Source organism: Danio aesculapii, chromosome 24, assembly GCF_903798145.1.
Source record: "Danio aesculapii chromosome 24, fDanAes4.1, whole genome shotgun sequence".
Classification (NCBI taxonomy): domain Eukaryota; kingdom Metazoa; phylum Chordata; class Actinopteri; order Cypriniformes; family Danionidae; genus Danio; species Danio aesculapii.
The window spans coordinates 39,971,817-39,989,041 of record NC_079458.1 but is presented as its reverse complement, the minus strand read 5'-3'; the positions used below and the strand labels follow the sequence as shown (position 1 = coordinate 39,989,041).

The 17,225-nt window shown below is 38.2% G+C and overlaps 1 protein-coding gene across 1 annotated transcript in view; it reads right to left on the bottom strand.

Moving 5' to 3' along the window:
* Nucleotides 1-883: 883 nt before the first annotated feature.
* The window catches only part of fars2 (phenylalanyl-tRNA synthetase 2, mitochondrial), a 229,519-nt gene continuing 213,177 nt past the window's right edge, over nt 884-17,225 (bottom strand). Inside the window, exon 7 of the mRNA XM_056450881.1 lies at nt 884-1,483. Coding sequence (XP_056306856.1) covers nt 1,345-1,483 — 139 coding nt within the window. The 3' untranslated portion in view covers nt 884-1,344. The remainder of the gene's footprint in view (nt 1,484-17,225) is intronic.

Below are 17,225 nucleotides of genomic sequence, written 5' to 3'. Positions count from 1 at the left end.
ATTAAGAAACCCAATGTTAGTTTAATTTTAAAAAATTAGAAGTAACATTTTTAACCCAATGGATTGGTTTGTCCATGTTTGACCCAACATTGGATTAGAACAACGCAGAACTGTTTATTTGTGTCCACATTTGACCCAATGTTGGGTTACAACAACTCAACATTTTACTTTTTGTCCATATTTGAAACAACCCAACTGATTTATTTTTTTGTCCATGTTTGACCCAATGTTGGGTTACAATAACCCAGCATTTTCAGAGTGTATACAGTGTATTCACTCTAAAAAAAAAAGAGTTGGGCTGTCGTAACCCAACGTTGAGTCAGTTAAGAAACCCAATGTTGGTTATTTTTTTCAAGTTACACTTTTTAACCCAATGATCTGGTTTGTCCATTTTTAAACCAACAGTGGGTTACAACAACCCAACATTTTATTTTTTGTCCATATTTGACCCAATGTTGGGTTACAACAACCCAACAATTTTATATTTGTCCATATTTGACCAGGCTGTATATTCACTCTAAAAAATGCTGCATTGTCATAACCCAACTTTGGGTCAATTAAGAAACCCAATTTTGGTTTTACTGAAAAAGAAATGTTAATATTTAAGTTACACTTTTTAACTCAACTGTTGGGTTTGTTCATATATGACCCAACATTGGGTTACAACAACCTAGTATTTTTTGTAGATATTTGACCCAATGTTGAGTTACGATGACCCAACATTTGCATTTTTTATCCATATTTTACCCAATATAGGGTTACATTAACTCAGAATTTTTTAGACTGTTTATCTAGAAAAAAATGTTGGGTTGTCATAACTAAACGTTGGGACAAATAAGAAACCTATGTTAAAATGAATGTTAAAATTATTATGTATTAATGTTAAAAATTACATTTAAGTGCAACTTTTAACCCAACTGTTGGGTTATACGACAACCCAGCATTTATATTTTTTTTAACATTGTATACACTCTATATGCAGCTTTTTTTAAAGAGTGCAACATTATCTCAGTGACGCAAAACTCACATTAGCTCATACAAAGTCAAGGGTCTCCATCAACTGTCTACAAAAATATATTCATTTGTGCTTCACTGAGACTGAAAAGATTTGAACTGTAGCCTAGACTGACTATCACTTTAGTGAAGTTGTAGATTAAAATACACTCCCTTACGAGTTTTAAAGCACAAGATGAGGACTAAATAACACGACTATTTGTAGTTATTGAAGTGTTATGCAGTGTTCCTTTAAGAAACTACAGGTGGAGTCTCCAGCTGAGTGCAGTTGAAGAGTTTCCACATTTAATTAGTTAGAGAAACCTGGTGACGCTGATGTGTGTAAGAGCATCAGAATCTGCCCTGCACGCCCAGCTCTTTCTCCACCGCTGTCTGGATGGCTGTGTGGAGGATGCTCACTTCTTCTTGAGTCAGAGTCCTTTCCATGTGACGATACACAAGACGGTAACAGTGGCTCACTTTCTTCGTCCTAAGCAGAGCAGAAAAAGAGAAAGATATTATGAAAATGCTGAAGATCATCCTTTTTCAAGGCTTTACTTCTGATTGTGCACTCTAAGAAGTTGTTTAAACCCACACTCTAAGAAATGCTGGGTTGTTTAAATTCAAACAGTGTAAAATATAGACTAACCCAAACATTGGGTTAAATTTCAACCTATTAATTTCATTGACAAAATTAACTCAGCATTTGGGTGCCTATTACACCAAGAATTGAGTTGAAATAATTTGCCATTTTTTAGAATGCAAATTGGGTAAATACTGACAAAGCCAAACATTGGGTTAAATTTGGCCTGTTAATTTAATAAAAAAATAAAATAAATCAACCCAGCAGTTGGTTTAGTCAGTATTACACCCAGAATTGGGCTGAAATAACCTAGAATTTTTTATAGTGCAAAGTGGGTAGAATATGGACTAACCCAAATATTGGGTTAAATTTTGTCCTATTAATTTATATATATAAAAAAAAACAGCATTTGGGTTAGTTCATATTACACCCACAATTTGGTTTGAAATAACCCAGCATTTTTGAGTGCAAATTGGGTATAAAATGGACTAACCCAAACATTGGGTTAAATTTGGTCCTATTCATTTAATTTAAACAATAATCCAGCATTTAAGTAAGTCCCTATTACACCCAGAATTGGGATGACAAAACCCAGCATTTTTAGAGAGCAAATTGAGTAAAATACAGACTAAGCCAAACATTGCGTTGAATTTGGTCCTTTTAATTTAATTTAAAAAAATTAACCCAGCAGTTGAATTAGTCAGTATTACACCTAGAATTGGGTTGATATAACCAAGCATTTTTTGTAGAGTGCAAATTGGGCAAAAAATAGACTAAACCAAAACTTGGCCTTAAATTTGGTTCTATTCATTTAATTATAAAAATAAACCCAGCAGTTGTTTTAGTCTGTTTTACATACAAAATTGGGTTGAAATAACCCAGCATTTTTAGAGTGCAAACTGGGTAAAATATGGACTAACCCAAACATTCAGACTTGGAAGTACGAACTACAGAGGACGCAAGGACACAAGTCGGGTACTTATACAAATGGAACGGCAGTGTACTTTATAACGTCACTAATCTCACCATGGATTCATCGGTTTCACTGTACATCAACAATAAAATGATTTACTTATATAAATCACAGCCTAATAATTAATATTATATTATTACTATAAATCTATATTTTTGATTTAGGAAAATATAAACGTGAATAACTATAAATAAGAAGTGAAATGTCTTATACGCAGACCCGTGTCTTTGATTATCAGATTTAATAAACTACAATGGACATTATACAAGTATAAAGTACAAGACGTGAATAATAGGAAATAAAGATAACGTTAAGCAATTTGGTAAACAAAGACAAACAGTGTACAACATAATTAAAGACAATTATAAAACAAAATAACACTGCCAAAATAATACACCTGAGAACAAATAAACGGTTTAAAAGACCAAAGACTGTCCGTTAGATATGCACAAGATGTATTAAATATCATGTTTTAACTATGGAGAGATGAGATCTAGCGGTACATCCGTGATGGCCGATGTAAAGCTGCTCTCGGCGGGGGAGGTAATGGCGGAGCTCCCGCTAACAGACTGGTGGTCAGAGTCCGCATAGGCTGCGGCACATCGTCAAAGACGTGCTATCTTTATAAACAAACTGCCGATTCGAGTTCAAAACAACTACATTCTCGCCTGAAAAACTCTTGAAACTTTATTTCGTGACACAACGGAGGAGTATTTTTAAAACCGTGTGGGTTTTCTCCTTCGCCATTAGCTTTCACTGGTTACGCTGCAATACTGCATTCTGGGATACCTGTGATTCGCAAGTTCGCACAAGTCACCTCTCTATGCATCCTTGGCAAAAGGGGCAGAGCAAGTACACATGCGGGAATTTTATCTGTACTTGGCAAGATGTGAACTTTGTATTGGAATAGTACTTCAGCGACGGTTGATGACATTTCACGCAAGTACAGACAAGAACGCATATTGAGAAACAGCCCTTATTTCTGGGATTTCAGCGCTACTGAAAAAGTGATTCACATTTTTTTTTTTTATTCCCACTGAAGAAATAAAGTCAAACTGGTCTGGAAAGGCTTGACGAACGCATCTTCCCGTCTGGCTGCCATTAAAGTAAGTTTAGTTGTTGCAGTGCAGATATTTCGTTACGCAACAGTGTTTGCGAGGTCAAACTAATGCAGAGATCAAACTGGCTGATGGAGCTGCCAGTCAACAAACTCTCAAACACACGCAGTTCTGCCGCTCTCAGGGGAACAGCTGGATTAACAAAGAACCAGAAACTACAAAGTTTTCACTTACACAGCTCTCTCCGGGGAGAAGACCAAAGTCAAGCATGATTCCCGCTTTATTGTGCCTGCTGTATGTAAGCAAGACTGCAGACGACTGAGGGAGGGAAAAAAAGCCAAGGTTTTGGACTCTTTATGGAGCAACCAAGTGAAACAAAATGGCTGACAGGCAACTGCAGAAAAAGCAGCTGTTGGGATTCCAGAGCAAACCATCGGGGAGTTGCGAAGATGCATCGGATTCACTTTGCTGATATTGGATTTGCAGTCGGCAGGGAAGTAAACTGACATAATAACGCATCAGAAAAGCACCCTAAGAAGCCAACAGCTTGAAGTTGCTTAGCGCTTTTGATGAAACTCAGAGCTGTGGAGGCTTTCGAGCAATCATTATTTACTATGCAACAACTCAAACTTTTTCAAAAATATATCTTTAATGAGTTAACTTTACACTCAGATAATTCATTCATTACCTAACGGCGAGTTCAGTCTGCATGATTTTAGCCCCGATTTTGACAGGTTTTGAGAAATGGCCAACAAATGTCTGAAATCACAGGCAAATCGGTGCTCGTGCACGCGAGTAACAATCACTCAGTGTGAACTATCAAAGACGTGATCTGAGAGAATCGCCGATCAGTCGCTGACACCCGTGAGATATTAGGCATGCTGAATATCTGGAGCTGTCGATTCAAGATCATGCTGTGTGAAATGTGTTCTGACTGTAAATAACATCCGGGATCACCTACAGCCAATGAGAGAGCAGCATCTACTAGTATGGGTACCAGGAGGGTAAAAAGGCTTCTTTTCTGTCTATTTGGACCCAGGAAATGGAGATAAATCTAGTGTAAATTTGTCAGGAGCACCCGTGTCTGTTTGACATGTTATCTGAACAATACCACAACCAGGTCAAAACAGAGTAAAGTTGAGAGGAAATTGCTAATTTCCTTTAAAACCCAGGTGAGTAAAATTAGTACATTTTCTACTCCACTAAAGGCTTCTTCGTCATTATATAGTTAATAACAAAATATATACTGTGCTATGTGAACTCGTGACGTAGTTTGTAGAGCGAGACAAAGTTGTTGCCAATTCTTAGTATTGTAAAGTCATGTAAACCCCCTGTCGCCGATTGATCATGCAGTGTGAACACAGCATCAACAGAATGCTACCCCAGACAGTCATGCACATCTGTGACGCCACTACTTTGAAAATCATGCCTCAACATAGTATTGGGAAACACCTATACATTTAATGTCAATGGCCTATTTAGTTCATCCAATTCCCCATAGCGCATGTCTTTGGACTGTGGGAGAATCCGGAGCACCCAGCGGAAACCCACGCCAACACGGGAAGAACATGAAAATTCCACACAGAAATGCGAACTGGCCTAGCCAGGACTCAAATCAGTGACCTTCTTGCTGTGAGGCGAAAGTGCTAACCACTGAGCCACCATGCCGCCACACTCAGATAATACAAAAGTAAAAAAAAAAAAAAAACTCTTCTTAATCATCAGTCAACACATTTCCATTTCCACCACATTGTAGGAACAATCTGAAAGGCCAACAACCTATATTTGGTGTGCGCAATTTCCAATTGAAAGAAATAATTCATTTAGCTTGAAGAATACATAAAAATTTATAAATACACATTCTATGGTGGCCAAGAAATAATGTGCTTCAATTTAAGAAAACTAATTTAAGGCAGCAAAGTGAGAAAAGCTCCGTTTGACAGCACACGATCTGCAAATCTTGACAACGCAAACACAAACACAAAAAAAACGTGCTGCATTTCCACACAACGTAAACAAATTAATAAAACGCTCTGCAAAACCATCGGAACACAACGAAAATGTTTCAAGAAGACTCAAAAACATGACGGATGCCGCTGTACCGTGACTATTGCTCAGTGAAGTTGTAGGTGATGTTTGCAAGGTGAGTTTTGTTTTTTGTTTGTTTATTTGAACATCCTGATTCGCTTGTCTTTTGTATTTTATTAGTCTAAATAACCATAACTTAAATAGCCTGGTCCGTCACGTTTTAGGGTCCCCTTGAAACATTCACATTTTGTTTGTTGTGTTGTGTTGGCCAGAAGAGAAATGGTCGTGCCCAACTGAGCCTGGTTTCTCTTGAGGTTTTTATCTTTCACTTTCGTCAATTGGTGAATTGGCAACTGGCTTGCTTGGTTTGTGACTTGTGGAGCTGCGAATGGATGAATTCGCTCTTCAGTGTTAGGACTTTTAGCAGTGAAAATTAAACCACACTGAACTGAACTAACTGAACTGAACTTCGACTCTGAAAACGGGACTGACACAGTTTCAATTCACTAGAACTTCTATGTTAAGCTGCTTTGACACAATCTACATTGTAAAAGCGCTAGAGAAATAAAGATGAATTGAATTGAATTGTTCCGTGCTATATGATTGTGTTGTGAGAAAATGCAGGTGTTTTTTTAAAAGTGTGTTTGCGTTGTGTGAAAATGCAGCACATTTGCTGGCGTTTCTTGTAACTGCACGTGTCTTGTTAAATTGCAGCACATTAAACTCTCTCGGGTCACCTGTTATTATCACCAGCAACCAAGCAGTTGCAGACTGCTGGAGAACTTTATTCAGCCACCGATATGAACTACAACTCCCATCATGCACCTAACACACACACCTGCACTGGATCACCAATGATGACACACACACAGACACACAGCTGAAGCTCATCATTGAATCATTAACTGGACTATAAAGAGACCTCTTGTTTGAGTCTTGTTTACCCTGCGTAGCACTACAACGCATTTTTCCTTGTTTGTCTTGCCGTGTTTTGACTCCTTTGCTTAGTTTATTGTTTCTGTTGTCTCTACGCCTGTCCTGACCATTCGCCTGTTTTGACTACGCACTGGATTACCTACATGTTTCTGTTTGTCCCTGTTTTTGACCATTGCCTGTACGATTACTCTTTAATAAAACTACACGTGAATCCTCATCTCAGTTGTCACCGCCTGTACGTGACAGCACTGTATTCAGTCTTTTTAATCTTAATTTCTTGAGGTTATAAATGGAATAAAAAAAAAAATATATATATATATCTTGTGACAGTGAAAAAAAGTTAAGTGGAATATTAACACAAATGATCTTCTCTATGATCCCTTTCACTTCTTTCCAGAAAATCTCTATTTTTTCCACACCCCCATATGCAATAATTTAATGTACCTTTATTGTATACAAGTGTCCGACCAATTCTAAATTTAGCATAAGAGAATAATTACAGCAGCATTACAGCTCATCAGTACCTTTTAGCTGTTGTTCCATTCTCACACGTTTTCTCTGGCTCAAATATACATTATTAACGCTGCTGGGACTTTTTATGTCGTTTTGCCGTCAATGTGCCCGCAGGGTAACTTAGTATTCAAAGAACTAATAAACACTCTCCACACTGTGAAATCGAACAGTTCAAGTAATTAAATGTAATGAGTTCTTTCACTCGAATATCAATGAAAGTTCATTGTACCTGATAGAAATTACTTGAACTCAAATTGAGCTAAACCTAAACTGGCAGATTTCTAGTTTCCAGTAGACTGTATGAGGAAAACAAATGTTGAAATATAGTGTTACTGTGTGTAAAAAAACTCAATTGTGATGAGTGTCTCAGTGGTTAGCACTGTTGCCTCACAGCAAGAAGGTCGCTGGTTCGAGCCCTGGAATTTGGAATTTGCATGTTCTCCCCGTGTTGGCTTTGGTTTCCTTGGGGTGCTCCGGTTTCCCCCACAGTCCAAACACATGAGCTATAGGTGAATTGGGTAAGCTAAATTGGCAGTAGTGTATGTGTGTGACTGAGTGTGTATGGGTGTTTCCCAGTACTGGGTTGCAGCTGGAAGGGCATTCACTGTGTAAAACTTAAGCTTGATAAGTTGGCGGTTCATTCCGCTGTGGCGACCCCTGATGAATAAAGGGACTAAGACAAAGAAAAAAGAAAGAACGAGTAGTGTGGGGGTTAGGAACTGCTTTTTTGTTATTTTGTACACCACTTTAATACATACAGTAGTGGATAAAAATAATATACATTATTAATGTTCTGGCAGCATCTTAACTTTCTTTTATGAACAACTTATATATAAACAATGCATTGCTTTTTAGTGCAATAAGCACTTTTAGGGTCAAAAAGTCACCCTACTTTACACTTCAGATATGGTACATGCATGTGATATACAATTTGTCAGGATCAGGTTTGGACAATCAATCAATCAATCAATAAATCAGTCAATCAATCAATCAATCAATCAATCAATCAATCAATAAGCATTAAAAATGTCCTGAAAAAAGTTCCACCTGTAGAAAAGGTGACAATATAAGGGTTGAGAGCAATACAGGCTCATTGAGAAAACGTACCCCTGTCTACATTTCTGGAGAGCGTGAATTATGTACTCAGAGCTACGTAAGGATGTATTTCGTGTTTAAAATGAACGCTACAGGGTGGTATGACACTGACCACAGCTTCTGTTTCTTTTCATGCTATAGCTGACCGCTTACTTCCGTATGGACGGCTTTTCCACAGTTACCAGTTCACCCAGTGCCTCACCGCGTGCATTGGTGGATTTGAGACGCAGAGAGAAGTTGACCATGACAACGGGGTTCAAGTCCGGCAAAGAATGATTCCAGAAAGCAGGTAAAACAACAGGCAAAAAATAACATATACAAGTAAACAACAGGGTGAGAACATGGTAAAATCTAAAAGCGTGGTAAAAATCAGGCGGCCGCAAGGATTATTCTGGATTGCATTTTGAAAACACTGTCTGTTGGGGTTAGGGAAGAGGGTGTGTGGGGGAATTGTCGGTTAGTCAATTGGTCAGTCAGTCAGTCAGTCGACAGTGGCCTCTGGTGGATTTACGTGAGAACAGCAGGCGTGAATGGAATTTGCGAGAGAAATTTGAGGTCATAAAAAGTGTACAAAACAGCCTCTGGTGGATTTGTGAAATTAAAAGCTGCAAATAATAAATAATTAATAATGCTCAGTTTATTTAAGGTATATACCTAATTTGAATGTTTTGTTATAATCTGAAAACAATATATATTTATATATAGTGACCATCTCTCCCTCATTAGCATATGATGTTAGCCTTGTTTTTTAATCTGCCACTATGCTGACACATAGGCGTTTGTAGCTCCGCCCTATTTTTAAAAGAGCACAATCTCATTTGAATTTAAAGCGACAGTCACCAAATTGCCCCAATTAGAATCAAAGCCTAAATGGGTCAGTTTCAGAGAGTTAGAAAACATTATCTGTGTGGGATTTTGAGCTGAAACATCACATACACACTCTAGAGATACACATCAGATACTTATTTTACATCTTGTAAAAAGGGGCATAACAGAACCCCTTTAAGGTAAAATTTATTTTAAAATCAACCCAATTAAAATAAAATGAAACACTTTAAACAAGTCAAATGTTAAAGCACATTCTCCTCTGTGTGTCAGTATTGATAAAGCCCCTCTCAGTAAAACACATCCTGATGTTGAAGAGGCTATAAATAACCGTCAGATGAGTGTGATCCCCGGAGAAGCTCATCTGTAACGGACTGACACACACAGGAACCATCAAACCTGGAGCTGTGTTAGAAGAGATAATTAATCAAACCGCAGCAAGTGTGAACGAAGAAGAGGTAAAGCGAGAGCAATTAACGTGAACCCAGGAACGACTGAAAAATCCGCCACATAAATAGACAGCAGTAAAAATAGACAGCTATGAATATATCTGTGAAACGTGACGGCTTTCTGTGAAAAACGCATTTTTTGCTAAGTCGTGGAGCCGTCGGCTGGCGTGCACACACACACTGTCTACCAGCCTGAAACACACACACACACAAGATGATTTGAGATGATCACTGGGACATGAAGACTTTCACACAGACCAAACAGGCAAGGCAGATTATTAGATAAAGTTATTTACATCCAAAAACTGAAGTCTCATTTTTACAATTGTTTCCTTTTTTCTCTCACATCAGCATTGACAATATTTGCTTACAATGTAGCTTTGCAAATTAGCACTAACGAAACATGTTGATATTAATAGATAGCAGGCATCTTGATGTTAAAACGACCAAAAAACACATTGTTGTGGTTTCTGGCTTTCCTCTTACTGAATCAAGCCCAGACTGGGGTTACGAATATCAGAAGAATATACTTTATTTGAATATTTCCCAAAAAATCAGAGACAGCCTGGAGCAGACCCATCTCAGTCTCTCCCCAGGACAAATCCAGTGTCCCTCAAATTTGCTATCCCCTTTATCCTTGCTTCCTCCCCTCACCTTTGTGTTTTCACAGCTGTTTACTGGTTCAACAGGCCTCTCCCAGCTCCTACTCTTTTACGACCCCTATTTAAAGACCCCTCTTCTTGTTGGCTCTTATAATGTACAGATCTAATATAATCATCACTGTTTTTCCACATACAGTTCACATTTGGTAATCATGACTAGTATCTATGTTTCAAACATCTAAACTGGACTCTTCTCTCCCATACAGTGTGTGTCTTTTCAAATATACATGACAGTTTCAACATGTGTTGTAAACATTTCATGCCTTTCTGACACAGTTGGTTCTCAATGCATCCCCAAGTCCTCTCTCATGCTCTTTTATGACCCCTTTGCCTTAACCCATCACCTGTTTTCAAAGATATATAATGGCAGATACGTAGGGCCCTCCACTCAGCCAATTAAATGTGTCTTCATATAGGTTTAGTAAATAATTTCTTCTTCAACATGTCAAAAAGCACGTCGAAAAATGTCCAAACCTCAATGTCCATTTGACATCCACTCATTGATGCTTCTTTGACCACCAAAGTAACGACACAAAAAGTATTCTAATATAAAAAAGCTTTATTGATCTGAAAGTCCTAATATATACTGATTTTGTGTTCCTACAATGCATGTAAATTACCTTAACGTCAAAACGACATTAATTTGACATCTAACATTGGCATCAAAAACATCTGTAATCGATTTTTGACATGTTTTTTTATGTCAAATTGATGTCATTTTGACGTCAAGGTAATTTGTAGGCATTGTAGGCCTTTAAGGTGCAGTGAATTCAGAGGAACTAAAAATATATTTCCCCCATTAACAAAACCTGGCAAAAGTCTTGTCGCCTATCCAAGTATTAAGAACAGCAAATATTAATTTGACTTCTAGTTAATCATTTGGTATCAAAAGTGGCTTATATGAAAGGCAAAGGCCTCTAGATTACGCTTATTTACCAAAATAAAATATGATCATGGCTTGATTTTTAATTATTTAATTAGGACAGTACGGTCTGACTTTGCTTAGACAAAAGTCTTGTCACTGAACAGAAATAATGTCCAGTATAGAAAATAAAGTCATGCTGCAGTGGAAACAGAATGAATATTGTGTCTGACTCCATCATGAGCTTGGAGGACTGCATCCATACATCTCTGCAATGACTCAAATCACTGATTAATAAAGTCATCTGGAATGGCAAAGAAAGTGTTCTTGCAGGACTCCCAGAGTTCTTTGGATTCATCTTCAATGCCTCCTCCTTCATCTTACCCCAGACATGCTCAATAATATTTATGTCTGGTGACTGGGCTGGCCAATCCTGCAGCACCTTGACCTTCTTTGCTTTCAGGAGCTTTGATGTGGAGGCTGAAGTATGAGAAGGAGCGCTATCCTGCTGGAGAATTTGCCCTCTCCTGTGGTTTGTAATGTAATGGGCAGCACAAAATGTCTTGATGCCTCAGGCTGTCGATGTTGCCATCCACTCTGCAGATCTCTCGCACACCCCCATACTGAAAGTAACTCCAAACCATGATTTTTCCTTCACCAAACTCGACTGGTTTCTATGAGAATCCATAGAGTCCATGTGGGTTCCAGTAGGTCTTCTGCAGTATTTGTGATGATTGGGATGCAGTTCAACAGATGATTCATCAGAAAAATCCACCTTCTGCCACTTTTCCAAATGATCAACTAGAAGTCAACTTATTATTTGTTGCTCTTACAACTGGGATCAACGACAAGACTTTTGTCAGGTACTGTAGCTCTGTGTTAATTTAACGGAATATTTCACAATAAAATAAAATGCAAAATGCAGTGTAAGGATTTCTGCTTGTGTCCTGCAAAGGAACAAAGTCATTTTTAAACCATTTAATCCGAACGAACAATCCAATAGTAACCATCATCTAAAACGAATCACCTTTCTCAAAAGTTTCACACTAGAGAGAAGATATTGGAGAAGAATTTCTCTCAGGCACAATACAATCCAATATGGCACAGAATGTGTCAAGCTATGTCGCTACTTGTCGGAAAATGTAGCTTGTTACCAGACAAGCTCCATTATTATGAAAACCGAAGTAAGTAGCGCTTCTATTTTTAACTATCTGCACTGAATGGACCAGCAAAACTAACCAGAGCTGCCAAAAAGGGCAAGTTAAATACAGAATTATTATCCCTCCTGTTAAATTTCAATTATTTTATATTCTGTTTACAAGTTCTGTTTAATGCAGAGTTTTTTTTCAACACATTTCTAATCATGATAGTTTTAATAACTCATTTCTTTTATCTTTGCTATGATGACAGCACATAATATTTGACTTGATATTTACTAGTGTTTAGATTGAAGAGCAAGTAAAGGCTTAACTAGGTTAATTAGACAATAGGTGTAATTATGCAAGTCATTGTATAACAGTGGTTTGTTCTGAAGACAACTGGAAAACAAAATGTTGCTTAAGGGGGTTAATAATATTAACCCTTAAAATAGCTTTAACCCTTGTGGACCCTGTGTCTATCATAATGGACATCACATTTCAGCCCATGTTTTATGTGGTTCCTGAGCATTACACCTAATTTAAAGCCTGCAGTCCATTAAAGTGGACGATTGTCATCCAATCAAATGGCAGTAAGGCTCAATTTGGAAAAAAATCCACTACACTGAAAAGCAGCATGGCATCACTTCACTCCAGACACAGATGAAAACCACATTTACAATGTTATTATTCAGATTCGTTGATATGTTTGCTAATATTTCATAGATTGCTTGTAAAAAAGGAAGGATTGCACTTACTAATTAAAGTTTAAAATCTTTTGTAGCATTGCAAGCTTCAGATTTTTTCAAATATGTCTGTCCATTAGGATGTGGAATGGGTTCATTATCTGTTACTGAAGTTATACCTCTAGTAATGCTGACTGAACTTATTTATATATAAAAAAAAAATAGGGATGCATTGGTATGGATTTATTGGCCGATATCGATAACCGATAACTTAAGATGGAGGCTGTTAACCAATATTTATAGGCCGGTAAATATAAATATGGTGAGCCTTCTTGACCAGGCTGGAGGTGTTGGTGGTCCAGGAAAGGTCCTTAGAGATGTGGGTCCCCAGGAACTTGAAGGATGAGACAGGCTCAACGGCCATCCCATTAATGTGGATGGGATCATGTGAGCCTGTTCGCCCCTTCCTGAGGTCCACAATGAGCTCCTTAGTGTAGTTTTGTTGTTAATTTTCATCATTATTTTCTTGTAGCTTATTTAGAGGCTTTACTCCCAGACAGAACCCTGTTTTTGTTTGTTATTTTGGCTTTATTCCCCTCCTGAAGCTAGAGCTTCCTTAACACTACATTGTGTGTGACTTGGATTTTTTTTGTAAATACATGTTTAGAACTTTACTCTTTGTTGTGTTGTGACTGGTCCCAGTTTGGCGCTCTTTAAATTAATATTGTTGCGATCATTGTACTTCCCCTACACTTGTGTAGGACGTAACTATATATAATTAAAGGGTGTTGAATATTTTTTTGTTATAATTTGGTCTCATTTATTCTAGCCGAAATAAAACAAATAAGACTTTCTCCAGAAGAAAAAACATAGGAAATACTGAGAAAATGTCCTTGCTCCATTAAACATCACTTGTGAAATATTTGAAAAAGAATACATATTTTAATAATTCTGCTCTGTACTCGATGAATCAAACAAGACAATGTGAGCCAGCATGTTATTTTCCATCAAGGTGTATGGTTTATGCATGGCTTCCTCAGTCTCTTCATTTCGTAAAAGGAACAGCTGACATTTCCAGTGAACACTCACACACACACACACACACACACACAGATGTTCAATAATTCAGTGGCCACAGAAGGAGAACAGTGATCCGAACACACACAACAATTCCTTTTTATTGGAGCTGACTCTGTTTTATTGCCTGGCAAAATTTGGTGTGGGAGTCGGCAGGTGCAGTTACTCATATGGGCTTTGCTGCGAACGAAGAGGTGTGTGTGCGTGTGTGACAAACTGCAAGCAAGAAAAAGATAGATATATGAAACCTATGGTGAGTGACAGAAGCAGAACTGAAGCTCAACGAATTTATGAGCAGAATCCGTTTGACACTGGCTGAGAATTACACTGTGAAAAATGCTGGGTTCCACATAACTCCATGTTGTCCCAATACAATTCGATTAAACTAACTTAATCATTTTAACAAATTTAAGTGGATTGAACATAAAACAATTAAGTTGTCCCATTAAAGGTGCTGTATGTATGTTTTTGACTTTTCTAAAGTATAAAAATACTGTAATATGTTTGCAGATATTTCCGAAACATGCTAAAAGAGCATTCTTATTCATCTGAAAAACAATGCTGAAGTCAGATATTCTGCTTTAAAAATGTGTGTTACGTGCAAGAACGTCTGTCTTTGTTTTGGTCATTTTAACCTGCCCAATGGCAGTTTAACCAATTATATTTCAACACCCCGACTTGCCTTGATAGAAAAAAAATGCGTATTTCATTCATTCGATCATGAAGGCTCTCAAATCATGTGTCCTTGACCGAAATGCAGCCTCCAGTGGACAGGAGCAGACTCTGAAATGAGATGCAGATTCAGAGTTCCACACGAGGTGGTTATTAATTAGCAAAAAATATAAATATTACGAGCGTAGACAGTAGGTGAGCAGGTTATATTGTAACTCTGTGTCCTAACAACATGCTACGTTATGATATTTGCAGTAATAAGCAATTGGGCTGTAAATACAGCCAATACAGCCATTCAGAAGCACAGAATACTGCACTTACTGCACTTCAACAAAACAGGAAGGTTTATAATCTAATTCATCCATATTAAACCTCTTTAATATTAATAAATGTAGATGCTGAATCGCTGATATGTGTTGGTTTGCACTGAATCACAGTTCTGAACTTCAATTCGAACAGTTTATTTAGTTTTTTTAGATCTGAGGTGAACTATCTGCTGCTGCTTTCAGTAGTATGGCAATAAATTCACTAAAATAAAAGTCAATAAAAGTTTATCCTGTTGTTCACCTGTGAGAAATAGAAGCCAGACATTCCAAGTCTCCTGCAAAGGAATGATAATCTCCCGGAAATCACGCGTCTCTAGACCGGTCCTCATATACTTTGCGCACCCCTCTTCAGATATGTCGCACTCCCTGAACCCCCGCTCTTAAAGTACACGCGCTCTCCCCCACCACATCTCCAGCAATCTCCTGCTAATCATCTCTGGAAATGTCTTTCCTCAACTTGTGATGTCTGAAAAGCTGTTTCTAATATTTAAATTTCAGGTGTTGGTTAGGACAAAAACTCCTTTTAATATGTAAAATATGCCTTCAATCGCGTGCTGTTGCTTTTATTTAGAACACAGTTTAAAATCAGCATTAAATCAGCCTTTAGGATCGACAGTCAGGCACACTGCTATTGATGTCGTCAATCTGGCAACTTGCGTGTGTTTTGAACTAGGAGTGCAATACCTAGTTCAACCACTGGGTTACAGATTTTCATACTACACCTTTAACGACCTGAGTAGTACGGTACAGTACGGTATGATTTTCCACTGTCAAAAAGCGAACCAAAAAAGTACCAAAAAGCGAACCGTACCACTTTTTGGGTACTCTTTCAGAAAGGTGCCTAGCACAACAAAAGGGTACCAAAAGGCAGAGTAAGATGCGCAGCTAAATGCTATTGGTTTATAGAGATACGTCACAACTTGTGGACAAGCTAGGAGAATGAAAACAACGAAAGCGCCATTACAGATTAAGAGACATCACACTTTAATAATATATACATAAAAGAATGAGCCACGGTCGACTCAAGCTTAAACAAACCTTGTCGTCTTCTTGATGAACAGCCATAAAACCAAGAAGAGCAGAATCTACTCTGTGCCCCTTGTTGTTTGCAAGGCCGTCTAAAGCGTGAGCTTTTTCATGTGCTCTCGCTGCGTGTCTATATTTGAAATAACGAACTTCTTGAGCTGACGATAATAACATGCATGTGCTTCTGACATCCAATTCTCTCAGAAATGGACAAACGTGAGAGTGAAGTACGAAAAAACAAAGGAGGAAATTACTCTTTCAGCAACCTAAAATCCACCAGAGGCTGCTGTCGACTGAATGACTGACCAACCGACTGACCAATAGCCCCACTCTGCTCCTTCCCTAAAGCCAACCAACAGTGTTTTTAAAAGCAATCCAGAAAAGGAAAAGTCTTCACTTTACTTTTACCAAGTTTTTAGATATTACCACGTTCTCACCCTGTTATTTACTTGTTTATTAAATTTTTTTTGCCTTTTGTTTTTGTTTTACCTGCTTTCTGGAACAGTTCTTTGCAGAACTTGAACTCTGTTGTCACGGTCAACTCCTCACTGTGTCTCAAGTACACCGACGTATGCTGCGAGCTACTGGGCAAACTGGTAAAGCGGAAAAGCCGTCCACATGGATTTAAGAGGTCAGCTGGTAGTGCGAAAAGAAACGGAAGCCGTTGGTGCTGTCATACCGCCTTGTAGTGTTCATTTTAAAGACGAAATACAGCCACGCATATCTCTGCCTACATAATTCGCGCTCTCCAGAAATGTAGACAGGGGTACGTTTTCACAATGAGCCTGTGTTAGTTTTAAGGCATGTTTTCAGCATATCATTTATGCAGACAACATGAAAAAAAGGCACAACAGAAGCGCAGAAGTGTGCTTGACGTCCTCATAGCGCAGACACACAGACGATAAAGGCCATGGTGACAGATAGCACTGTTTCTCGGTGTCGTCCGGGCTTGCAGGTTCTGTCACGGTAATATCAGGGCCTCATTTTTAGCAGGGTTTCAGCATGGCCTTTGCCTCTGCATCCAGTAATTGGGAGCAGTTTTCCAAGACACCGCCTGACTACATGCTGCAATTTAAGAGACATAGACAGACACAGCATGATTCTTCTGTTCTCAGCTTTAAAACCATGCCGGCGTCTGTTGCACAGAGGTAAGAATATGCTTTATTTTTACATTACTCTGCTGCTACGTCTGCCGCTAATTCATTTTAATGAATTTGGTTTAGGGGCCTCAGTGGTCTCAGACCACCCGTTTGAAAAATAATGATTCAGTCCAAGTACAGATTTGCATGTATTTGCATCTTGTATTTGTTTTTAGCTGTCTCTTT